Source organism: Heptranchias perlo, chromosome 24 (genome assembly GCF_035084215.1).
Source record: "Heptranchias perlo isolate sHepPer1 chromosome 24, sHepPer1.hap1, whole genome shotgun sequence".
NCBI lineage: Eukaryota > Metazoa > Chordata > Chondrichthyes > Hexanchiformes > Hexanchidae > Heptranchias > Heptranchias perlo.
In genome coordinates, this window is record NC_090348.1 from 17,916,597 (window position 1) to 17,943,351 (window position 26,755).

General features: G+C 42.5%; 1 protein-coding gene across 4 annotated transcripts in view; it reads left to right on the top strand.

The window, feature by feature from the left end:
• Positions 1–26,755, top strand: part of apaf1 (apoptotic peptidase activating factor 1) — a 206,046-nt gene that overhangs the window by 143,244 nt on the left and 36,047 nt on the right. For 3 of the 4 annotated variants that reach the window (XM_068004836.1, XM_068004838.1, XM_068004837.1), the window contains 3 exons: positions 823–948; positions 16,882–17,007; positions 21,612–21,755. In XM_068004836.1, the coding sequence (XP_067860937.1) occupies positions 823–948; positions 16,882–17,007; positions 21,612–21,755 (396 nt within the window). Of the gene's footprint in view, positions 1–822; positions 949–16,881; positions 17,008–21,608; positions 21,756–26,755 lie in introns of those variants that run through there. The other variant, XM_068004839.1, reaches the window with a different exon arrangement.

Consider the following 26,755-nt stretch of genomic DNA (forward strand, 5'->3'; position numbering starts at 1 on the left):
TGAATGTGGTTGTTGGGAACTGAAGCTAAAAGACAAGATGTCATATTCCTATGTTCCTGCTAACGGCCTCAGAAACATTGAAATCCTGATTGGTGAGGCTGGTTTGGTAGAAAATGTCCTCTACAAATTGTATGTTCTTTTTAAAAAAAATTGTAGGGCTATGTTTTTCAGGGGAACTCTCATTTAACTATTGCAAGCCTTTATCTTGGAATATTACTTTGACCAAAGATAAAGAGGTAAATGTATTGTGCACAGGACAGTGAATCTAAGAACTGAACAGACAGTATAATATAAATAATATTGAGTTTCAGATTCTCAATTAGATTGGCTTGTGGCCTACATCAATTGATCCTTATTTGCGAGGATGCATGAAATATAGTAACCAATCGTCCGTGTTGCTTGTGACCTTTTCATGGGATTGGGAAAAAATGCCCTTTATAGTTTTTTACAGCAAAAGAAAAAATGTATTTATTGCATAAAGAATGGAATTACAATAAGGGTTACACCCAAAACATGAATCTGTCTGTTCTCTTTAAGATGCTGATCAATCTGTAGGGCATTTGAAGCATTATCAGATCTTATTGAATTGTACAAGTTTAGTTAAATTAAAGTTTAGTTGTGCTGACTCACATAAATCCAGTTTGGGGGCATCTAACATTAATAGAGAAAACTACATCGATTCTCATGCAAATCTAAGTGGTTAATGCAGATCTGATATAGAATGTTTCATAATTTTATTACAGCATAAAACCTTGTTAAAAACCTTTTATTTGAATTCAAGGTTACATTACGTCTCACCACTAAATTACTTTAACAATTTAGGTGTGGAATTTCATCTCTGGCGAGTTGCTGAAGAGCTTTGATTATCATGATGGAGCAGTTCTGTCATGTGACGCATCACCCGATGGCAGTAAAGTTGCTTCTGCGTCTGCTGATAAAAGTGCCAAGGTTGGTGTCCTGTTTCCTCCTAAAGTCGGAACTAAATACCTTGACATTAACTGTTTAAAAATCTACTTTCTGTGTATGGAATACCTGGTTGAGGCCGGAGGTCAATAGGAAAGCATGGCACAGGGATGTAACCCTAATAATTCATGAGCGATGCAGGTTATTTCTGCGAACCAGCACTTCTAGCTGTACCATACCATGCACTTAGGTAAAATCATTTGTCCACAGATTTTAATAATAATTAATTGTTCTGGTTTATTTTGATACTTCTGCTATTGTCCTGACGTTCACTACGTGCATGGGCAATGGAAAAATCACATTGGTGCAAGGCCCATTATAGGGACAGAGGGCACTGTAGTCTGTATTTGGCCATGCTATAACTGATCTGAGAATGGAAGATTCTAACAGTTGATGCCAAAAGTGGAAAAATGTTTATCCCTCTGCTTGATGGATACAGAAAATATAATAGTTTTACGATACAAAAATGGAAAGAAGTATGCATACAAACATACATTCGCCAAACAGAGACAGTTACAGCAACATCATATAGTGTGCGTTTGTATATAGGATATATTCTAACATTATTGCAGTGTTAAAATTTCATAAACTGTTCACGTGCAGTGTAATATAACATTAAATATACCATGTAATATACCATTAAAAAAATTACAACAAATTTAATCTTAATAAGGAGGCATCTTGAGTATTACCTTCAGCACTTCATAATACAAGGAAATTTAATATCTTGGTCCCGGGTTTACTGTTTAGGACCCATCAAACTACTCGGCAGTACTTGGCAACTTTTCCAATGGTTACGTGTGTTCTACATTAATGATTTGTGTAAGCTATTAATTTAACATTTAGAGGATGCTGAAGAAAAACTTTTAATATAAATACATTCATGTACATTAGATCAAAAGTGTGATATGCCAAGCAGAAAGAGAGCACCTGGGAATTTTTTTTTGAGTTTTCTTGATCTAAATATTAAGGATTTGTTGGGATGCAGTCGCTGAATTCTACCTGATAGTGGATTATCAAAGTGAGAATGTTTAGAGCCAATGTTCTCTTGAAGGATAGGAACCAGAGCAGCTGTATGTTCAGAATTCACCACCAGCAGGAATCATGTTAAGTAAACCCAGATTAACTTTACTATGAGGATTCAGAGACAGAGTGTGTGACCTTTCAGGTCAAATTTTAGAATCAAACCCTTCTAAAAAAAAATCTTCTGGTTAATTTAAAGTCAAGGGTTCTCAGAATGCAATCTCCTGAAACGTTTTAGATTCGTAAGTAGATTTTGAATTTTTCCACTACTTCAGATCTTCTGAAATACAGCTCGATGGAGGAAGCCAGACCTCTTCTGCAATGATTGGGGCATGGCGTATCTTGAGGTTCTTTGAGCCAATTTGGATTTATCCACGAAATTATCCACGAGGTTTTCCAACTGCAATACAAATACAAAAAATCAGATCTCCAAGACAAATGCCTAGTTGGTCTGCGTAGAGAATTCAAAAGAATACATTAGTGAAGAAGGGCGTTTTTCATGACATGTACGTCCCAATTGCAGCCTGTAGTTTGATTTACGAGGCAGGTTTCCAAAATCATAGATCAATTTGGATGTAATAAGCAATCCTAAAGGATTTTTTTCTCCCCTTGGACGAATTGTTTGATCAAATTATGTAGACAGTGAACACTTATTTCCTGTCTTGCTGTCAGAAATCAACACTACTGCATTGTCAGATGTTTCAGTTGATGAACAGCGGAAAGAATTCTATTCCATTTTGTTATCTCCAAACATTGTAAACTATTTAAACTAGTATCCAATTTTAGAAGTGTGTATTTGAACATATGCAAACTTAAGAAAGAAATTCAGAATAGTCACATTGTGATAGATTTTTTGAGTTATCAGTTCAGGAAACCGGTTAGCTGTAATGGAGCTCAAGGAAGCTTACATGGCTATATGTCAACAACATGGAAATTCCTAATATTTCACAGGAATTTTTTTTTAAAGCATTCCATTTGGATTCATATTGGTATCCAGGGTTAGTTATTTTTTTCTTGTGCATACTGCCTAAGCATGGTTTCGAACATTGAGGATTCAGCATGTCCGTCTAACCATTAACTTCTCAGAGCAACCTCGAGGGCTGTCATCCTGCAGTTGCTTGAGATTTACCTGGACATGCAATTGCTAATAAGTAAGAGCAATTGAAAGGTGTCCATTTACAGTTCCCCCAGGGATTATATCTACCCCAAAGCCAATTCCAGACTGCACAGCACAGTTCTTTTTCAAACCCCCTCCCCCCTCCACCTGAGGGGTTTTTGGAGCAACACTCTTTGAGATTGCTTATCCATCTTGTCCATTGTTGTCCCAAATGGCTACCAAAGCCACAGGTGACTAGATCAGTCTTCTAATATGGCCTTATGGTGGAGTCAACAACATAACAATCTTCTGGAATCCAAATTAAAGCCTCCCACGACCTTGTCAACAGACTAACGCTAGGGTGGGAAGTTGTTTAGTAAATGTGGATTCAGGATTGCGGACTCTTAAAACAGTCGCAGTAAGATATAAATAAGTTAAAGATAAGACCTTTTTCTCTGTCTGACAAAATACAAGAATCTAACTCATGCCATTGACAGTCGAGAACTGGACAACACCGCAGCAGTTTGGCTCATCACTGAGCAAAGAGGAACCTGTTCTGCAATAATTTGATGGACTCATTAAGTGACTTTCACAGCTCAGCATTTATCTGCGGTGCACAATGTAAGATACAACTCACAAGAGCCAGATATTTCTATCTTCACCAGCAGATCTTGCCCTTGGAAGCAAAAGATCTTTTTTTTTTGTCATGGTGATGAACCTGCTCACAACCTACTCCAGTAGGAGGTTTCCACAAGTGTGTTGCATGCCAGGATGCATTTCCTCTATTTCCATTCATTTTCAGAAACTATGGAGAGGGAATCATAAATGATTCTTATAACTCCTTACTAGACAAAGAACCTATGGGTTTCAGATGTCATGTAGAATCATAGAAGTTTACAACATGGAAACAGGCCCTTCGGCCCAACATGTCCATGTCGCCCAGTTTATACCACTAAGCTAGTCCCAATTGCCTGCACTTGGCCCATATCCCTCTATACCCATCTTACCCATGTAACTGTCCAAATGCTTTTTAAAAGACAAAATTGTACCCGCCTCTACTACTGCCTCTGGCAGCTCGTTCCAGACACTCACCACCCTTTGAGTGAAAAAATTGCCCCTCTGGACCCTTTTGTATCTCTCCCCTCTCACCTTAAATCTATGCCCCCTCGTTATAGACTCCCCTACCTTTGGGAAAAGATTTTGACTATCTACCTTATCTATGCCCCTCATTATTTTATAGACTTCTATAAGATCACCCCTTAACCTCCTACTCTCCAGGGAAAAAAGTCTCAGTCCATCCAACCTCTCCCTATAAGTCAAACCATCAAGTCCCGGTAGCATCCTAGTAAATCTTTTCTGCACTCTTTCTAGTTTAATAATATCCTTTCTATAATAGGGTGACCAGAACTGTACACAGTATTCCAAGTGTGGCCTAACTAATGTCTTGTACAACTTCAACAAGACATCCCAACTCCTGTATGCAATGTTCTGACCAATGAAACCAAGCATGCTGTGAATGCCTTCTTCACCACCCTATCCACCTGTGACTCCACTTTCAAGGAGCTATGAACCTGTACTCCTAGATCTCTTTGTTCTATAACTCTCCCCAACGCCCTACCATTAACGGAGTAGGTCCTGGCCCGATTTGATCTACCAAAATGCATCACCTCACATTTATCTAAATTAAACTCCATCTGCCATTCATCGGCCCACTGGCCCAATTTATCAAGATCCCGTTGCAATCCTAGATAACCTTCTTCACTGTCCACAATGCCACCAATCTTGGTGTCATCTGCAAACTTACTAACCATGCCTCCTAAATTCTCATCCAAATCATTAATATAAATAACAAATAACAGCGGACCCAGCACCGATCCCTGAGGCACACGATTGGTCACAGTCCTCCAGTTTGAAAAACAACCCTCTACAACCACCCTCTGTCTTCTGCCGTCAATCCAATTTTGTATCCAATTGGCTACCTCACCTTGGATCCCGTGAGATCTAACCTTATGTAACAACCTACCATGCGGTACCTTGTCAAAGACTTTGCTAAAGTCCATGTAGACCACGTCTACTGCACAGCCCTCATCTATCTTCTTGGTTACCCCTTCAAAAAACTCAATCAAATTTGTGAGACATGATTTTCCACTCACAAAACCATGCTGACTGTTCCTAATCAGTCCCTGCCTCTCCAAATGCCCGTAGATCCTGTCTCTCAGAATACCCTCCAACAACTTACCCACTACAGATGTCAGGCTCACCGGTCTGCAGTTCCCAGGCTTTTCCCTGCCGCCCTTCTTAAACAAAGGCACAACATTTGCTACCCTCCAATCTTCAGGCACTTCACCTGTAGCTGTCGATGATTCAAATATCTCTGCTAGGGGACCCACAATTTCCTCCCTAACCTCCCATTTCATTTCATCAGGTCCCGGAGATTTATCTACCTTGATGCGTGTTAAGACTTCCAGCACCTCCCTCTCTGTAATATGTACACTCCTCAAGACATCACTATTTATTTCCCCAAGTTCCCTAACATCCATGCCTTTCTCAACCGTAAATACCGATGCGAAATATTCATTTAGGATCTCACCCATCTCTTGTAGTTCCGCACATAGATGACCTTGTTGATCCTTAAGAGGCCCTACTCTCTCCCTAGTTACTCTTTTGCCCTTTATGTATTTGTAGAAGCTCTTTGGATTCACCTTTGCCTTATCTGCCAAAGCAATCTCATGTCCCCTTTTTGCCCTCCTGATTTCTCTCTTAACTCTACTCCGGCAATCACTATACTCTTCAAGGGATCCACTTGATCCCAGCTGCCTATGCATGTCATATGCCTCCTTCTTCTTTCTGACTAGGGCCTCAATCTCCCGAGTCATCCAAGGTTCCCTACTTCTACCAGGCTTGCCCTTCACTTTATAAGGAATGTGCTTACTCTGAACACTGGTTAACACACTTTTGAAAGCCTCCCACTTACCAGACGTCCCTTTGCCTGTCAACAGACTCTCCCAATCAACTTCTGAAAGTTCCTGTCTAATACCATCAAAATTGGCCTTTCCCCAATTTAGAATTTTAACTTTTGGGCCAGACCTATCATTCTCCAAAGCTATCTTAAAACTAATGGAATTATGATCACTGGTCCCAAAGTGATCCCTCACTAACACTTCTGTCATCTGCCCTTCCTTATTTCCCAAGAGGAGGTCAAGTTTTGCCCCCTCTCTAGTCGGGCCATCCACATACTGAATGAGAAATTCCTCCTGAATACACTCAACAAATTTCTCTCCATCCAAGCCCCTAATGCTATGGCTGTCCCAGTCAATGTTGGGAAAGTTAAAGTCCCCTACTATTACCACCCTATTTTTCTTGCAGCTGTCTGTAATCTCCTTACATATTTGCTCCTCAATTTCCCGTTGACTATTTGGGGGTCTGTCGTGCAATCCTATCAAGGTGATCTCTCCCTTATTTTTCAGTTCTACCCATATCGACTCCGTGGGCGAACCCTCGGATATATCCTTTCTCACTGCTGCCGTGATGTTCTCCCCCTCCTCTCTTACCTCCTGCTCTATCTTTCCTATAGCATCTGTACCCTGGAACATTGAGCTGCCAGTCCTGCCCCTCCCTTATCCATGTTTCAGTAATAGCTATAACATCCCAGTCCCATGTACCCATCCATGCCCTGAGTTCATCTGCCTTGCCCATCAGACTTCTTGCATTGAAATAAATGCAGTTTAATCTAGACTTCCCTTGGTCTTTGCCCTGCTTTCTCAGACCATCTGTCCAGTCATGTTTTGTACACTCTCCCTTACTGCCTTTTGTTTCTGTCACCACTTTACTTCCCACTGACTTCCTGCATCGGTTCCCATCCCCCTGCCACTTTAGTTTAAACCCTCCCCAACAGCACTAGCAAACACTCCCCCTAGGACATTGGTTCCAGTCCTGCCCAGATGCAGACCGTCCAATTTGTACTGGTCCCACCTCCCCCAGAACCGGTTCCAATGTCCCAGGAATTTGAATCCCTCCCTCTTGCACCATCTCTCAAGCCACGTATTCATCCTAGCTATCCTGTCATTCCTACTCTGACTAGCCCGTGGCACTGGTAGCAATCCTGAGATTACTACCTTTGAGGTCCTACTTTTTAGTTTAACTCCTAACTCCCTAAATTCAGCTTGTAGGACCTCATCCTGTTTTTTACCTATATCGTTGGTACCTATATGCACCACGACAACTGGCTGTTCACCCTCCCCCTCCAGAATGTCCTGCAGCCGCTCCGAGACATCCCTGACCCTTGCACCAGGGAGGCAACATACCATCCTGGAGTCTCGGTTGAGTCCGCAGAAACGCCTGTCTATTCCCCTTACAATCGAGTCCCCTATCACTATAGCTCTGGCACTCTTTTTCCTGCCCTCCTGTGCAGCAGAGCCAGCCACGGTGCCATAAACCTGGCCGCTGCCACCTTCCCCTGGTGAGCCATCACCCCCAACAGTATCCAAAACGGTATACCTGTTTGAGAGGGGGCTGGCCACAGGGGACCCCTGCACTCCCTGCCTGCACCTCTTACTCTGCCTGGTGGTCACCCATTCACTTCCTGCCTGTACTCCATTTACCTGCGGGGTGACCAACTCGCTAAACGTGCTATCCACGAGTTTCTCTGCATCGCGGATGCTCCACAGTGAGTCCATCCGCAGCTCCAGCTCCGAGATACGATCGGTCAGTAGCTGCAGGTGGACACACTTCCTGCACACATGGTCGGCAGGGACACTGGTAGTGTACATGACTTCCCACATCTTGCAGGAGGGGCATATCACGGGTGCGAGGTCTGCTGCCATGACTTGCCTTAGCTTAGTTACCCTTTTAAATTACGTTGAAATTAGAAAATGTTAACTATACTAGGGACCTAGGTTCGCTAAAAAAAAAACACTACCTGCTATAAAAGCTGCTTAGTTTCCCAGCTCTTAGTTTAAACCAATGCCCTAATTTAGAGAAAAAAAACAGTAATACTCACCAACCAATCACTTACCTGCTGTCCTGTGACGTCACTCCTTGGTTTTCTGTTGTTGTTTTTGATCCGTTCAGGTCCGTCGCCGCTCTGGTCTCGGGCCTCGAGCCGCCACTCTTTTATCCCCGCTCTCGGTCTCTCTCCTCTGCTCCCGTTCAGGTCCGCCGCCGCTGTGGTCTCGGGCCTCGAGCCGCCACTCTTTTATCCCCGCTCTCGGTCTCTCTCCTCTGCTCCCATTCAGGTCCGCCGTATGTATGTTATACCATTGAACTGACATCAATTCTACATTGGATATACTTATTGTCTCAGTTAGGTGCTCAGATATGTTATTCCTCTTCAATCTCAAAATGACTGTCTGGCTGTTGAAAGGCAATATTCTTAGACAAAAGTCTTCCAGTCATCAGTAGTAGAAATCTTAATGGCTTCTTAGAAAAGCTCCAATTTTTCAGAGCAAGTTTTATTTGTATGAGGGTACCTGCAACAAGCTAATAGTATTCTTTACTTAAAATATTACTCAAGGTCACAATAATCTTGAATACCCCAGCATGTATTAAATCTAGGTTTGATATTAGACTCCATCCTTATTCACACAGTGGTTTAAATAGGATTTCAATATTGTCCTTCACGATCTTTGGCTTCTATTCAATTCATTAGCTGATGAGCTAGAAATTCTTCATTGGAAAACTGCCTTGTGGCTTGGGTTAGTTAGCTCCAGACGTTAGTTAATCAAACTTAATTTATTTGGCATGACAGTTGCATGAGGAAAGGATCCTTTGATGACTTCCAAGAACTTTGTCCAAGTCTGAGTTTCTGTCACAAGAGATTACTGTTCTGTCTTTTTATCCAAGTATTAATACCTCAGATGTGGACTATATATTCCACTGTCTGGAGGACAGACGTGCCTTATTCCCATTTTTTTTTTTTTCGTTCGTGGGATGAGGGCGTATTTATTGCCCATCCCTAATTGCCCTTGAGAAGGTGGTGGTGAACAGCTTTCTTGAACTGCTGCAGTCCCTGTGGTGAAAGTTCTCCTACAGTGCTGTTAGGAAGGTAGTTCCAGGATTTTGACCCAGCGACGATGAAGGAACGGTGATATATTTTCAAGTTGGGATGGTGTGTGACTTGGAGGGGAACGTGCAAGTGGTGTTGTTCCCATGTGCCTGCTCTCCTTGTCCTTCGAGGTGGTAGAGGTCGTGGGTTTGGGAGGTGTTGTCGGAGAAGCCTTGGCGAGTTGCTGCAGTGCGTCCTGTGGATGGTACACACTGCAGCCACAGTGCGCTGGTGGTGAAGGGAGTGAATGTTTATGGTGGTGGATGGGGTGCCAATCAAGCGGGCTGCTTTGTCCTGGATGGTGTCGAGCTTCTTGAGTGTTGTTGGAGCTGCACTCATCCAGGCAAGTGGAGAGTATTCCAATACACTCCCGACTTGTGCCTTGTAGATGATGGGGAGTCAGGAGGCGAGTCGCTCGCCGCAGAATACCCAGCCTCTAACATGCTCTTGTAGCCACGTTATTTATGTGGCTGGTCCAGTTAAGTTTCTGGTCAATGGTGACCCCCAGGATGTTGATGGCAGGGGATTCGGTGATGGTAATGCCGTTGAATGTCAAGGGGAGATGGCTAGACTTTCTCTTGTTGGAGATGGTTATTGCCTGGCACTTGTCTGGCGCGAATATTGCTTGCCACTTATGAGCCCAAGCCTGGATGTTATCCAGGTCTTGCTGCATGCGGGCACGGACTGCTTCGTTATCTGAGGGTTGCGAATGGAACTGAACACTGTGCAATCCCCATTTCTGACCTTATGATGGAGGGAAGGTCGTTGATGAAGCAGCTGAAGATGGTTGGGCCTAGGACACTGCCCTGAGGAACTCCTGCAGCAATGTCCTGGGGCTGAGATGATTGGCCTCCAACAACCACTACCATCTTCCTTTGTGCTAGGTATGACTCCAGCCACTGGAGAGTTTTCCCCCGATTCCCATTGACTTCAATTTTACTCGGGCTCCTTGGTGCCACACTCGGTCAAATGCTGCCTTGATGTCAAGGGCAGTCGCTCTCACCTCACCTCTGGAATTCAGCTCTTTTGTCCATGTTTGGACCAAGGCTGTAATGAGGTCTGGAGCCGAGTGGTCCTGGCGGAACCCAAATTGCGCAACAGTGAGCAGGTTATTGGTGAGCAAGTGCAGCTTGATAGCACTGTCGACGACACCTTCTATCACTTTGTTGATGATTGAGAGTAGGCTGATGGGGCGGTAATTGGCCGGATTGGATTTGTCCTGCATTTTGTGCACTGGACATACCTGGGCAATTTTCCACATTGTCGGGTAGATGCCAGTGTTGTAGCTGTACTGGAACAGTTTGGCTAGAGGCGCGGCTAGTTCTCGAGCACAAGTCTTCAGCACTACAGCCGGGATGCTGTCGGGGCCCATAGCCTTTGCTGTATCCGGTGCACTCAGCCGTTTCTTGATATCACGTGGCGTGAATCGAATTGGCTGAAGACTGGCTTCTGTGATGGTGGGAATATCGGGAGGAGGCAGAGATGGATCATCTACTCGGCACTTCTGGCTGAAGATGGTTGCAAACACTTCAGGCTTGTCTTTTGCACTCATGTGCTGGACTCCACCATCATTGAGGATGGGGATGTTTACAGAGCCTTCTCCTGCAGAGCTCTGATCTGATCTGTTGGTTGTGGAATCGCTTAGCTCTGTCTATAGCATGTTGCTTCTGCTGTTTAGCATGCATTTAGTCCTGAGTTGTAGCTTCACCAGGTTGGCATGCTCCTGGCATGCTCTTCTACACTCCTCATTGAACCAGGGTTGATCCCCTGGCTTGTTGGTAATGATAGAGTGAGGAATATGCCGGGCCATGTGGTTACAGATTGTGCTGGAATACAATTCTGCTGCTGCTGATGGCCCACAGCGCCTCATGGATGCCCAGTTTTGAGCTGCTAGATCTGTTCTGAATCTATCCCATTTAGCACGGTGATAGTGCCACACAACACGTTGGATGATGTCCTCAGTGTGAAGACGGGACTTCATCTCCATGAGGACTGCGCGGTGGTCACTCCTACCAATACTGTCATGGACAGTTGCATCTGCAAAAGGTAGATTGGTGAGGATGAGGTCAAGTAGTTTTTTCCCTCGTGTTGGTTTGCTCACCACCTGCCGCAGGCCCGGTCTGACAGCTATGTCCTTCAGGACTCGGCCAGCTCGGTCAGTAGTGGTGCTACCGAGCCACTCTTGGTGATGGACATTGAAGTCCCCCACCCAGAGTACATTCTGTGCCCTTGCTACCCTCAGTGCTTCCTCCAAGTGGTGCTCAACATGGAGGAGGACTGATTCATCAGCTGAGGGAGGGCGGTAGGTGGTAGGAGGTTTCCTTGCCCATGTTTGACCTGATGCAATGAGATTTCATGGGGTCCGGAGTCAATGTTGAGGACTCCCAGGGCCACTCCCTCCTGACTGTATATCAATGTAGTGCCACCTCTGGTGGGTCTGTCCTGCCGGTGGGACAGGACATACCCAGGGATGGTGATGGAAGAGTCTGGGACGTTGGCTGAAAGGTATGATTCTGTGAGTATGGCTATGTCAGGCTGTTGCTTGACTAGTCTGTGGGACAGCTGTCCCAATTTTGGCACAAGTCCCCAGATGTTCATGAGGAGGACTTTGCAGGGTCGACTGGACTTGGTTTGCCTTTGTCATGTCCGATGCCTAGTGGACCAATGCCATGTGGTCCATCCGGTTTTATTGACAGATCCAAACTTATTTGTGAAACCAAGGAATTTTGCAAAAGCTATGAGGAACCAAGAGTCGAAAGACTTGCAAACTGATTAATGTCTCATTGAAACATACAAGATTCTGAGAGGGCTTGACAGGGTAGATGCTCAGAGGCTGTTTCCCCTGGCTGGAGAGTCTAGAACAAGGGGATATAGTCTCAGGATAAGGGGTCGGCCATTAAGGACTGAGATGAGGAGAAAATTCTTCACTCAGAGGATTGTGAATCTTTGGAATTCTCTACCCCAGAGGGCTGTGGATGCTGAGTGGTTGAGTATATTCAAGGCTGAGATCAATAGATTTTTGGACTCTAAGGGAATCAAGGGATATGGGGATCGGGTGGTAAAGTGGAGTTGAAGACAAAGATCAGCCATGATCTTATTGAATGGCGGAACAGGCTCGAGGGGCCGTATAGCCAACTCCTGCTCCTATTTCTTATGTGATGTATTCTGCTCTGTTGATCTTTAATGAAGAAAATCATTAGAAAATGCTAACGGCTATTTAGTGCAATCCATGCTTCGGACCACTTCAAAAAGGTGAATTCAAAGAATGTGGAACAGTCCTTGTATCTTTACCAAACACCACTGTTTGGACCTTTTTGCTAAAGAGATCTTTCTTTCTGGTAGATCTAATTTGACTCTAGGTGTCATCCGATATGAAACATCTACCTCCCTCTTCAACCGGAACACAAGTTAGTTATAATGCTAGTTATGTGGAGGATATGCATGAAGAAGATGACTGTCTATCTCTCAGGATGACCTTCATTTGTTAAGTAGAAGCGCCCTTCACACATCACGTCTTCTCAACCAAATTCATATATCCCTTTCAGAGAACCTAATCTATTGCAGTTATCACCAAAATCCATACATATATTGCCTGCTAATATCCTGCAAAAAAAACTTACAATGATGTTCATATCAAGAAACTTCCTAAATTGATGCCCATATGATTCTCTACATTGATGTTCTTGGGTGTATCCAGTGGAATGTGGAGGAAGTTTCCTTTGAAGAATGAAGAAGAGCTAGGTTATATATCTATCATTGTTAAAAGAATTGTACAAATGGTGTGGTTTATTTAAAACTACATGAGTGCATCTGCATGCTGAAGTCGTACACATTACATACTCAAAACCAGGTAAATCTGGTTGGTAAAATTCAATTTGCACAAGTTCTAGGAAACTTGTTGAGGCATATTAATTATGAATATCTTGCTACATATTAAATGGTAATTTTTGCCTCAGTAGTAGTGAAGTGCTCTTTCATCTATATAAGGCGCATACTATTAAGGGATGAAAGAACCAAAATAATTATGGAAGGAAAGATAGAATGGATGAAAAGGATTAAAAAAAAACAAAATTCACATAATTATCCCTGAAATAAGTGACATTTAAAGCGCATGAAAACTAATTTTAATGATTATCTGCCATGAAGAGAGGAAGGCTTTGATTGTCTTTTTTAAATGTTAAAACTGATGAATTTCATGCCTTAATGTAGGAATTGGTATTTTGTCTTCCTCTGTAAAGTAGCTGAATTCTATCATTTATGACATCAGTCGTAATGGATATAATTAGCGGAGTGTTTTCTTCGTGCCTTCTGTTTTATGCGTCACACAATCATCTTGGGAAGGAGCAAAGTTGAAAAGCTGCAGGATTCTTTTTTTCAAAATGTCAAGTCAATAAAGAATATTACTGATACATATCATGTGCAACATTACTTGAAATCCTGTTGGGTAGCACTGTTACAAGGCTCAGCTGTTGCAGAGAGACATGTGTGCTGTAGTCACAAAAACATAATAAATTTATGCAGTTATTGCATCCCTCCAGAACTTGAATATGGTTCAGAAAATTCAAAAATATTTACTGGCTAACAGAATTGGTGCAAAAAATTCAAGCCCCTTATGGATTATAATAACAACAACAACTTGCATTTATATGCAGTAAAAACAACACAAGGCGCTTCACGGTAGCATTATCAGACAAAATTTGACACAGAACCAAATAAGGAGATATTCTGACAGGTGACCAAAAGCTTGATCAAAGAGGTAGGTTTTAAGGAGCGACTTAAAGGAGGAGAAAGAGGCGGAGAGGTTCAGGGAAGGGATTCCAGAGCGCAGGGCCTTGGCAGCTGAAGGCACGGTCTCCAGTGGTGAAGCGATGAAAAAGGGGGATGCTCAAGAGGCCAGAATTGGAGGAGCGCAGAGATCTTGGAGGGTTGTAGGGTGGGAGGAGGTTACAGAGATACTTGAGAGGCGAGGCCATGGAGGAATTTGAACACAAGGATGAGAATATTAAAACCTGGCTATTGCATTACTTTAGAAGAATATGATCTAAAGTAAGAGATTTTTTAAAGCCATCAAGACTATTATTGATCTGGAATGTGTTGAGTACTGATTTTATTTTCTTTAGTGTTTGTGGTGACAAAACTAGCTGACAAGATAAGAATCACCTGTTACATATTTCAAATCGTTGGCAGTACAGCTGGTAAAGTGATTCAACTGTGTACCAGATGTAGCTTATTTACTTGATTATTTACTGTTCCATAGTGTAACTGCCAAAAATAAAACTTGTACTATATAACAGAATTCATGTATAATGGTAACATAACTCATTCACTGCACAGTGACACCTTGATGTTAGCCATTGCAATCAGTATCCACTCTACACAGCTACAGTAGAGGTGCCAACTGGTGTCTTGTGGAGACGAGGCACTTCCCTAAGCTCTGGAATTCTCTCCCTAAACCCCTCTGCCTCTCTAACTCACTCTCCTCCTTTAAGACACTGCTTAAATCCCACTTCTTTGACTGAGCTTTTGGTCACCTGTCCTAATATCTCCTTATGTGGCCCGGTGTCAAATTTTGTCTGATAACACTCATGTGAAGCGCCTTGGGATGTTTCACTATGTTAAAGGCACTACATAAATGCATGTTGCAGTGGGAATGATACTTAATATCACATTTAGTAACAAATTAGGTCTGAGTGGGGGAAGAAGTACATAAATGCTAAACGGATTAGCTCTAATTTTATAATGTAGAAGAATGAAAAAGTCACTCCTGTTTTTAAGTGAGGTTGTAGCAGGATTTTATTTCCTGCTACTTAATCTTCATAAACATATTCAACTATTTATACCAAGTTGTTGACTAGAATAGAAGATAAATCTACCGCAATATACACAGACAACCTAATGCACCAATCATTTAGAATTGCACTTCATCATAAACAAAACAAATGCTTTTCTGCAATTCTGCATCTGATGGCATGTAAGGAACAATCAGATGTTATGATGGGGCTGTCAGGTCTTTCTGGATAGTTGGGCTGATTGCTGTTCATCTTTTTTATCTTGTGACCTTAGTGATATGCTGGTAATTGGTCTTCATACATAGGACTCACTTAGTTATACAAAATTGGCTTGACGACAGAAGACAGAGGGTGGTTGTAGAGGGTTGTTTTTCAAACTGGATGCCTGTGTCCAGCGGTGTGCCTCAGGGATCGGTGCTGGGTCCGCTGTTATTTGTTATTTATATTAATGAGAATTTAGGAGGCATGGTTAGTAAGTTTGCAGATGACACCAAGATTGGTGGCATTGTGGACAGTGAAGAAGGTTATCTAGGATTGCAACGGGATCTTGATAAATTGGGCCAGTGGGCCGATGAATGGCAGATGGAGTTTAATTTAGATAAATGTGAGGTGATGCATTTTGGTAGATCAAATTGGGCCAGGACCTACTCCGTTAATGGTAGGGCGTTGGGGAGAGTTATAGAACAAAGAGATCTAGGAGTACAGGTTCATAGCTCCTTGAAAGTGGAGTCACAGGTGGATAGGGTGGTGAAGAAGGCATTCACAGCATGCTTGGTTTCATTGGTCAGAACATTGAATGCAGGAGTTGGGATGTCTTGTTGAAGTTGTACAGGGCATTGGTGAGGCCACACTTGGAGTACTGTGTACAGTTCTGGTCACCCTATTATAGAAAGGATATTATTAAACTAGAAAGAGTGCAAAAAAGATTTACTAGGATGCTACTGGGACTTGATGGTTTGACCTATAGGGAGAGGTTAGACAGACTGGGACTTTTTTCCCTGGAGAGTAGGAGGTTTAGGGGTGATCTTATAGAAGTCTATAAAATAATGAGGGGCATAGATAAGGTAGATAGTCAAAATCTTTTCCCAAAGGTAGGGGAGTCTATAACGAGGGGGCATAGATTTAAGGTGAGAGGGGAGAGATACAAAAGGGTCCAGAGGGGCAATTTTTTCACTCAAAGGGTGGTGAGTGTCTGGAACGAGCTGCCAGAGGCGGGTACAATTTTGTCTTTTAAAAAGCATTTGGACAGTTACATGGGTATAGAGGGATATGGGCTAAGTGCAGGAAATTGGGACTAGCTTAGTGGTATAAACTGGGCGACATGGACATGTTGGGCCGAAGGGCCTGTTTCCATGTTGTAACTTCTATGATTCTATGATTATCTTTTCCTTTATAATTACTCCCATAATGATTGCCACTTCCTAGGCCCAATTTCAATAAACTAACTTGCAACTCATAGAGTTATACAGCACGGATAGAGGCCCTTCGGCCCATCGTGTATCTATATGGCTGCAATATGGAACATTCATGCATTCTTTAAGTATTATTGCATGATTTGTTTGGGTAAGAAGAGTGTGTTCTTTGGTAGATCAATTTTGAATGTAGATCTCTGACCTAGAGCTAAAGATTCACCTTCTTACCTGTTGGGTAGTCCTTGAACAGAATACTGTATATGGCTAGTAAAGACTAATGATATCAACCTTCAACAGTAGAAACTTACATGGAAAAAAAATAAAAACTTGCATTTATATAGCGCCTTTCATGGCCTCAGGACATCCTAAAGTGCTTTCCAGCCAATGAAGTAGTTTTGTAGTGACTGTTGTAATGTAATTACTATTCTTTGAATGAAACTTCTGGCAACTATATTTCCTGTTTTATTTGTACATTTTTAAGTAAGATGGTATTAGTTATTTAAATGTTAGTCCTTTAACTTTATTTCTTCTGTAACATTGTGTGTTTTTTTTAAGATTTGGAGCCTGAACGACGCTGCTGACATTCTTGTATTGACTGGTCACAATGCCTGTGTCCGGAGCTGCAAGTTCACTTGGGATAATGAATACTTGGCTACCGGAGATGACAATGGTGAAATCAGGGTACCTATCACTTACACTTAAACTTCAAAAGTTTTGTGTTATTTTTTGTTTTTATAGGTTTACTTTGATAAACCAATCCATTTTACTAAAGGAAATGAGATTATTTCCTGTGTACATAAATGTGCTGGGATTACACCCCATAAATGGGGCACAAATATGAGCAAAGAAAAATTTACCAGGATCTCCACTCATAATGTGTGTGAAATATAATTCTGATGGTTTTTCTGAATGGCACAGAAAGTTCCTGACACAAAAAGGAGGAAACTTAATTTCAATATTGTAATGGAGGGGCAAATAACATCATATCTTTGGCCTCGCAATTTCCTGGCATTTATACGAGATCTACATTCATTCATAAAAACACCATATACAGCAGACACCCAGGACTGCTAGTCAGCTGTTGGATGAAGCAGTGTTGATCTAAAGGAATGGAAGAAAGCAAATCTTTGGTTTCAAAGGCTGATTTGTAACTGTTTTTATACATATTGTTTTGCGAAGATATTTTTGGGCCATTTGCTGAGAAGGCTTTGTGCCATGGATTGTGGCAGTGCTGCTATACTTTGTTTAAATTTGAATGGGGATTCTGTCTTTTTTATGTTTTCCTGAGGTAGAAGCAACAAGGGGATGCCAGATAAGTGAGGTAGCACAACAGGAGGGCTATGCCTACCTGCTGTTACCCACCGCCATGCAAACACATGCAGGAGGGCACTTACCTGTTAATGTCGACAGGCTCTGATTCACCAGGATGACAGTGGCAGAGTTGTGCCACATGCTATAATCTCACCTGTCGCCAAATTCCACTACAAATATGGCACTGCCAATGGCTGTGAAGGCCACTTAACCCCTTACCTATTTTGCCCTGTGCTCATTTCGGGCATGCTATTTATCTACTTCACCAGAGAAATGATATTGGGACAAAGCATCAAGATAATGAAACAGTTTGGGTGGAGATAAGGAATAATAAGGGAAAAAAAACATTAGTGGGCGTAGTATATAGGCCTCCTAATAGTTGCAACTCTGCTGGAAGAAGTATTAATCAGGAGATAGTCGGGGCATGTAATAAGGGAACAGCCATAATTATGGGGGATTTTAATTATCATATTAACTGGACAAATCAAATTGGGCAGAGCAGCCTTGAGGACGAGTTCATTGAGTGCATCAGGGATGGATTTCTTGAGCAGTATGTAACTGATCCTACAAGGGGGCAGGCAACCTTGGACCTGGTCCTGTGTAATGAGTCAGGATTAATTAATAATGTCCTAGTTAAGGATCCCCTTGGAATGAGCGACCACAACATGGTTGAATTCCATATCCAATTAGAGGGTGAGAAGGTTGATTCTCAAACAAGCGTACTGAGCTTGAATAAAGGAGACTATGATGGTATGAGAGCGGAATTGATTAAAGTGGACTGGGAAAATAGATTAAAGGGTAAGACGGTACATGAGCAGTGGTGTTCATTTAGGGAGTTATTTTACAACTTTCAAAATAAATATATTCCACTGAGGAAAAAAGGGTGTAAAAGAAAGGACAGCCATCCGTGGCTAAGTAAAGAAATCAAGGATAGTATCCGACTAAAAACAAGGACCTATAAGGTAGCCAAACTTAGTGGGAGGATAGAAGATTGGGAATTCTTCAAAAGACAGCAAAAAGTAACTAAAGGATTGATTAAGAAAGGGAAGTTAGATTATGAAAAGAAATTAGCAAAAAATATAAAAACAGATAGCAAGAGTTTCTATAGTTATATAAAAAGAAAAAGGGTGGCTAAGGCAAACATAGGTCCCTTAGAGGATGAGACCGGGAAATTAATGGTGGGAAACATGGAGATGGCAAAAATGCTGAACAAATATTTTGTTTCAGTCTTTACAGTAGAGCACACTAAGAATATCCCAACACTGGACAAACAGGGGACTCTCGGGGGGGAGGAGCTAAATACGATTAAAATCACTCAAGAGATGGTACTCAGTAAAATAATGGGACTCAAGGTGGATAAATCCCCTGGACCTGATGGCTTCCATCCTAGGGTCTTGAGGGAAGTGGCAGTAGGGATTGTGGATGCTTTGGTGATAGTTTTCCAAAATTCCCTGGACTCAGGAGAGGTCCCGGCAGATTGGAAAACTGCTAATGTAACACCGTTATTTAAAAAGGGTAGTAGGCAGAAGGCTGGAAATTATAGGCCAGTTAGCTTAACATCTGTGGTGGGTAAAATTTTGGAGTCTATTATTAAGGAGACAGTAACGGAACATTTAGATAAGCATAATTTAATAGGACAAAGTCAGCATGGCTTTATGAAGGGGAAGTCATGTCTGACAAATTTGCTTGAGTTCTTCGAGGATATAACGTATAGGGTGGATAAAGGGGAACCAGTGGACGTAGTGTATTTAGACTTCCAGAAGGCATTCGACAAGGTGCCACATAAAAGATTATTACTTAAGATAAAAAATCACGGGATTGGGGGTAATATTCTGGCATGGGTGGAGGATTGGTTATCGAACAGGAAGCAGAGAGTTGGGATAAATGGTTCATTTTCGGACTGGCAACCAGTAACCAGTGGTGTTCCACAGGGGTCGGTGCTGGGTCCCCAACTCTTTACAATCTATATTAACGATTTGGAGGAGGGGACCGAGTGCAACATATCAAAATTTGCAGATGATACAAAGATGGGAGGGAAAGTAGAGAGTGAGGAGGACATAAAAAACCTGCAAGGGGATATAGACAGGCTGGGTGAGTGGGCGGAGATTTGGCAGATGCAATATAATATTGGAAAATGTGAGGTTATGCACTTTGGCAGGAAAAATCAGAGAGCAAGTTATTTTCTTAATGGCGAGAGACTGGAAAGTACTGCAGTACAAAGGGATCTGGGGGTCCTAGTGCAAGAAAATCAAAAAGTTGGTATGCAGGTGCAGCAGGTGATCAAGAAAGCCAACGGAATGTTGGCTTTTATTGCTAGGGGGATAGAATATAAAAACAAGGAGGTATTGCTGCAGTTATATAAGGTATTGGTGAGACCGCACCTGGAATACTGCATACAGTTTTGGTCTCCATACTTAAGAAAAGACATACTTGCTCTCGAGGCAGTACAAAGAAGGTTCACTCGGTTAATCCCGGGGATGAGGGGGCGGACATATGAGGAGAGGTTGAGTAGATTGGGACTCTACTCATTGGAGTTCAGAAGAATGAGAGGCGATCTTATTGAAACATATAAGATTGTGAAGGGTCTTGATCGGGTGGATGCAGTAAGGATGTTCCCAAAGATGGGTGAAACTAGAACTAGGGGGCATAATCTTAGAATAAGGGGCTGCTCTTTCAAAACTGAGATGAGGAGAAACTTCTTCACTCAGAGGGTGGTAGGTCTGTGGAATTTGCTGCCCCAGGAAGCTGTGGAAGCTACATCATTAGATAAATTTAAAACAGAAATAGACAGTTTCCTAGAAGTAAAGGGAATTAGGGGTTATGGGGAGCGGGCAGGAAATTGGACATGAAGCTGAGTTCGGATCGGTCAATGCCCTGTGGGTGGCGGAGAGGGCCCAGGGGCTATGTGGCCGGGTCCTGCTCCGACTTCTTGTGTTCTTTAGATTTGTGGTTGGGATCAGATCAGCCATGATCTTATTGAATGGCGGAGCAGGCTCGAGGGGCCGATTGGCCTACTCCTGCTCCAATTTCTTATGTTCTTATGTTCTTATGTTCAACCATGAACTGAGTGTGGTGCTGGACATCTCTGTCTTATGCCCACAAACTCCCTTTTGTGTTTCCAGATTGGGTTTCTTCTCACCTCATTTTTGGCGGTTTTCTTTCTCCACCTTTAGCCTTGACAACGGCTGCAAACCGGTTGAAATCTCTTTTGTGCCTTTCCAGATACTCTACGAATTTTTTCATCCAATGTGGTTTCATCCCTTTGCATTTCAGCTGGTGCGATTTTACAGTCTCTTTCCACCCCATCCCCCACCCCCACCCCCAAATTTTACTAGCTTTTGCAAAAGGCCAAAACCACACAAGGAGCTATGAATAATTCTGCATATGAGCTGTCCATGGAAAATTGCCTTGAATCAGCTCATTGCACTTCTGTCTAGCTTTGCCCATGGACCAAGCCATTCTGGACTGAACTTTGCCAGCATCCAAAAATTTACCATAAGGTGAAAGATGCTACAGATGCAATACAATATAGTTGAAAGTTGATACTTTTTCTTCAAACCTTTATTACATCAAATATTTGAGACCAATTAGCTTTGGGAGCAGTGCTCATCTTTCCTCCCCACCCCAGCTTTAACTCAGGAATGCTATATGGCAGTTTTCTATACTGGCATATTCACACATTGATTAGGTGTTTCTCTGAACTCAAAATAATGGAAAGCTAAATAGACCCCTCCAGAATTCAAATGTGCAATGTTTTAATTATTGCATAGCATGCCTATCAACTGCATTATCACAACTGTCCAGGAAATCTTCAACTAAAATGTGTGTAGGTTCATGCTGTTAAAAGTGGTGAAGTGGACTAAGAGTCACAGTAGATTAGCATACCTCTGGAGCCCAGATACAACAGGTGAAAGAGCAAAAATTTGTTACGTTAATATTGGAATGGATTTCTTTTTCTGTTTTTTTTTAAGTAGATCTGGAGGGTTAGAGATGGTTCTTTACTTCATGTTTGTCCGAAAGAGTCAGAGGTAAAGGATTCCAAGCATGGAGGCTGGGTTACAGATCTTCACTTCTCTCCTAACAGTAAGATTTTGGTCTCCACTGGTGGCTACATAAAGGTAAGAGCTTCTGAAACGCAGCATCAAAGGAGCATATTGTTTTAACAGTTTTGTAATACAGTTTATTTGAGTTTTCCTTATTGTTGACTAGCGTCTAAATTAAGCCAGAAGCCAGGTGAATGTTATTTATTTTTAACTGGGGAACTATTACAGCATTGAAGCAAATTTTTCATGGTTATTAGTTGGTAGAATCTTAGCTTCTTGTGAGAATTTGATATCTGGTTCCATAGATATGGAATTGATAACTCTGCCTTTTTTGTCCTTTATTAGAGATGTATAGTTACTCAACAAAATCTTTTGAACCTTTTCTTTAAAAAAATGTGAATAATTTGATTTTCCATCGCCACAAACCTTGTCTAGATCTATGCCAGCTTGTTATTGGTACCTCTAAAGAGCAGTCGTTACTTGTGAGATTTGCTGGTTGAGTTAATGCCCACCAGCAAACTTGTTGATGCAATCCATGTCCTGGGCTTCTCAGGTATCATCGGTGGATTTCAAACCATAATCACATTTTTGCTAACCTTTTATTTTTGGACTTCTAGAATAATACATAACCTAATGATTCATATGAATGCAAATTAATGCAATCTACAGGAAAACACTGATGAATTGATGCATGCAATCATCGTATCAAAAGTGGGCAGTAACAACTTCAGATACTCTAAGGGAATTCAAAGGGAGTAATGGGAATAGAAATCCAGCTTGTCTTTGTACGATTATCAAGAAAGACTAATCATACGTAAACTTATACTAAGTCATGATGACGTGATAAATGCATGACCCCTTCTAGAAGATGCATATCCCTGGACGGTTATGACGAACAGGAAGAACAAGGTATGTTAAACTTGTATGTTATGTTAAGCTTGTATAGAACCTTGGATAGACCACACTTGGAGTACTGTGCACAGTTCTGATCTCCATATTATAGAAAGGATATAGAGGCATTGGAGTGGGTGCAAAAAAGATTCACAAGGATGATACCAGAACTGAGAGGATATCCTTATCAGGACAGGCTTAACCGGCTGGGGCTCTTTTCTCTGGAAAAGAGAAGGCCGAGGGGTGACCTGATAGAGATCTTTAAGATAATGGAAGGGTTGGATAGGATAGATGTAGAGAAAATGTTTTCACTTGTGGGAGTGTCCAAAACTAGAGGTCATTAATATAAAATAGTCACTAATAAATCAAATAGGGAATTCAGGAGAAACATCTTTACTCAAAGAGTGGGAAGAATGTGGAAGGCGCTACCACAAGGGGTAGTTGAGGCAAATAGCATAGATGCATTTAAGGAGAAGCTCGATAAGCACGAGGGAAAAAGGAATAGAAGGATATGCTGATAGGGATAAAGGAAGTAAGGAGGGAAGAGGCTTGTGTGGAGCATTAATGCCGGCAAAGACCAGTTGGGCCAAATGGCCTGTTTGAGCTGTAGTTTCGATGTAACTTGGTGTAAAGGATGAGATGGATCCAGACTGCGCCTGAGAAAATAGTCACTTGAAACCTAAAACACCTATTTTTGTGGTCTTGGGAACTCGTTAGGCTGCCCAGTGGTTATCTCTGATATAAGACATGGTACCTCCAATGGCTCAACAAGGTTATCCAGTGAGCAGCTGAATCATGCAGCCAAGCCCCAGATTTCATGATCGGTCTGTGCTGAGATAGCTGATCTCAGTTGTCCTGGCTGTACTATCCGTACAGTTGGCCTCAGCAACCCATGCTAGAGGGGATCAATCTGGCATTGGTTATTGCTATCCAGGAGGGACACGTGTATTCATGTCAGGCAAGTACAGGATACAGCTTGACTATTATGCTTCCTCTGAAGAATAACGAGCCACTACTCGCTGCTGAGGCTCACATCTGAACAATGCCAACTTGGATAAAAATCAGATGGAGATTGGCACCCAAGTACCTGGATAAGGTATCAGATGGAGATTGGCACCCAAGGATTTGTATGCCAAAAAGGAATAGAGTAGAAAATTGACACACAAAATCAGATCCATTTCATTTGCTTGGTATAGACCATATCTATACCAAGTAAATCACTTGTATATTTCATAAGAATTAAACATGGTTATTTTACGGATAGGAGTTCAGCTGGTGCTAAGTTAGCATAGACCTTATTCCCAGTCTTTACCAGCATGATTAAAATATTTAGCAGAATTCCATTCTCTAGAATTTATTTTAAAAAGACTAACTTTTTAAAAACAAAAATTCTGAAGTGTCTAACTGAGCAGGTGACATCTAGTGAGTCAAATTTGTGTTATTGAAAGCAAAGGTCACACGTCAGTGTTTTGTGTTTTTTCCCCGTACAATGACTATGCTTATTCATTGATGTGGAGAGTAACTTCATTTGAAAAAGTAGGTAGGTAATTTTACTTTTTCTTACCATAGAACAGACTTATTAGTTAGCCATGAAAGTTCCAAGCCCCAGTGGAGAGCTTCATGAGAATAATCCATTTTTTGCCATTTTGAGAATGGCCTGTAAAAAAAAATGTTGATTCCACAATCAAAATGCTTTGGGCTACTCAATTCATAATTATAAAATGGTTTCCCATTTGGGAACAGTGTGATTGAGTGGACTGATTGCTTCACAATGATTTATAATCTGGATTCTGAAACACAGATTCCAGAATACTGAATGGATCATAACCATCAAGAAAAGCTTCCTATGTTTAAATAGAGGCAATCACGTTGGTGATACTACGATTACCAGTGTGTTTTTTCAGAAATGTGAACATTACATAAATCATAAACCTGACGATACGCAAGTGAGTCATGAAGGTCTTGGACATTAGTGAAAAAACGCCAGTATCTTAATGCCACTGATTATGTTTGTTCAGTGGGAGTGAGTGTTCCCTAGAGTTACTGCAACCTTTAAATTCAAGGATACTTCACAAAGCTGGCAACTATCAAATGATAATTCATATGCTTACATCACATGACTGTTGACATTTTTTAATCCATCACTTGAATGAATTATCATTCAGCTAGGCAGGGAATGAATCATTCTCGCCACAGTTGCTTGCTGCACACTGGCTCCAAATATTTAGTGCAACATGGGAAAAGAAAGACCATGTTGCCTTGCAGTATGATGTGGAGATGCCGGTGATGGACTGGGGTTGACAATTGTAAACAATTTTACAACACCAAGTTATAGTCCAACAATTTTATTTTTAATCCCACAAGCTTTCGGGGGCTTCCCCCTTCCTCAGGCGGTGTGGAAATGACATTTTCGAATCCTTCGCATTTTAAGATCACAGAACAATGCCTGGTGATTACTGCCCGTTGCCCAGTGAGCAGACAGAAAGGTGTCACCTAAAAAGGCCACCGAATATACAAACCCCCAAAAAAAAGAGAGAGAGAGAGATAAGGAAGACAGTCAATGACCCGTTATATTAAAAACAGATAACATTTGTTCGCTGGTGGGGTTACGTGTAGTGTGACATGAACCCAAGATCCCGGTTGAGGCCGTCCTCATGGGTGCGGAACTTGGCTATCAATTTCGGCTCAACGATTTTGCATTGTCGTGTGTCTCGAAGGCCGCCTTGGAGTATGCTTACCCGAAGGTCGGTGGCTGAATGTCCATGACTGCTGAAGTGTTCCCCGACAGGGAGAGAACCCTCCTGTTTGGCGATTGTTGCGCGGTGTCCGTTCATCCGTTGTCGCAGCGTCTGCATGGTCTCGCCAATGTACCATGCTCTGGGGCATCCTTTCCTGCAACGTATGAGGTAGACAACGTTGGCCGAGTCACAGGAGTATGATCCGTGCACCTGGTGGGTGGTGTCCTCTCGTGTGATGGTGGTATCTGTGTCGATGATCTGGCATGTCTTGCAGAGGTTACCGTGGCAGGGTTGTGTGGTGTCGTGGACGCTGTTCTCCTGAAGGCTGGGTAATTTGCTGCGAATGATGGTTTGTTTGAGGTTGGGTGGCTGTTTAAAGGCGAATAGTGGAGGTGTGGGGATGGCCATAGCGAGGTGTTCGTCATCATTGATGACCTGTTGAAGGCTGCGGAGAACATGGCGTAGTTTCTCCGCTCCGGGGAAGTACTGGACGACGAAGGGTACTCTGTTGGTTGCGTCCTGTGTTAGTCTTCTGAGGAGATCTACGCGATTTTGCACTGTGGCCCGTCGGAACTGTCGATCGATGAGTCGAGCATCATATCCCGTTCTTACTAGGGCGTCTTTCAGCGTCTGTAGGTGTCCATCGCGTTCCTTCTCGTCTGAGCAGACCCTGTGTATTCGCAGGGCCTGTCCATAGGGGATGGCCTCTTTGACGTGGTTAGGGTGGAAGCTGGAAAAGTGGAGCATTGTGAGGTTGTCCGTGGGCTTGCGGTAGAGTGAGGTGCTGAGGTGCCCGTCTTTGATGGAGATTCGTGTGTCCAAGAAAGAAACTGATTCTGAGGAGTAGTCCATGGTGAGCTTGATGGTGGGATGGAACTTGTTGATGTTATCGTGTAGTCTCTTTAGTGATTCCTCACCGTGGGTCCATAGAAAGAAAATGTCGTCGATGTATCTGGTGTATAGTGTTGGTTGGAGGTCCTGTGCAGTGAAGAAGTCCTGCTCGAACTTGTGCATGAAAATGTTGGCGTATTGGGGTGCGAATTTGGTCCCCATGGCTGTTCCGTGTGTTTGGGTAAAGAACTGGTTATCGAAGGTGAAGACATTGTGATCCAGGATGAAGCGGATGAGTTGTAGGATGGCGTCTGGAGATTGGCTGTTGTTGGTGTTGAGTATTGATGCTGTCGCAGCGATGCCGTCATCGTGGGGGATACTGGTGTAGAGTGCCGAGACGTCCATCGTGGTGAGAAGTGTTCCTGGTTCAACAGGTCCGTGGGTACTGAGTTTTTGTAGAAAGTCTGTAGTGTTGCGACAGAAGCTGGGGGTTCCCTGCACGATGGGTTTCAGGATGCCCTCGATGTATCCAGAGAGGTTCTCACACAGGGTTCCATTGCCTGATACGATAGGACGTCCGGGTATGTTGGCTTTGTGTATCTTTGGGAGGCAGTA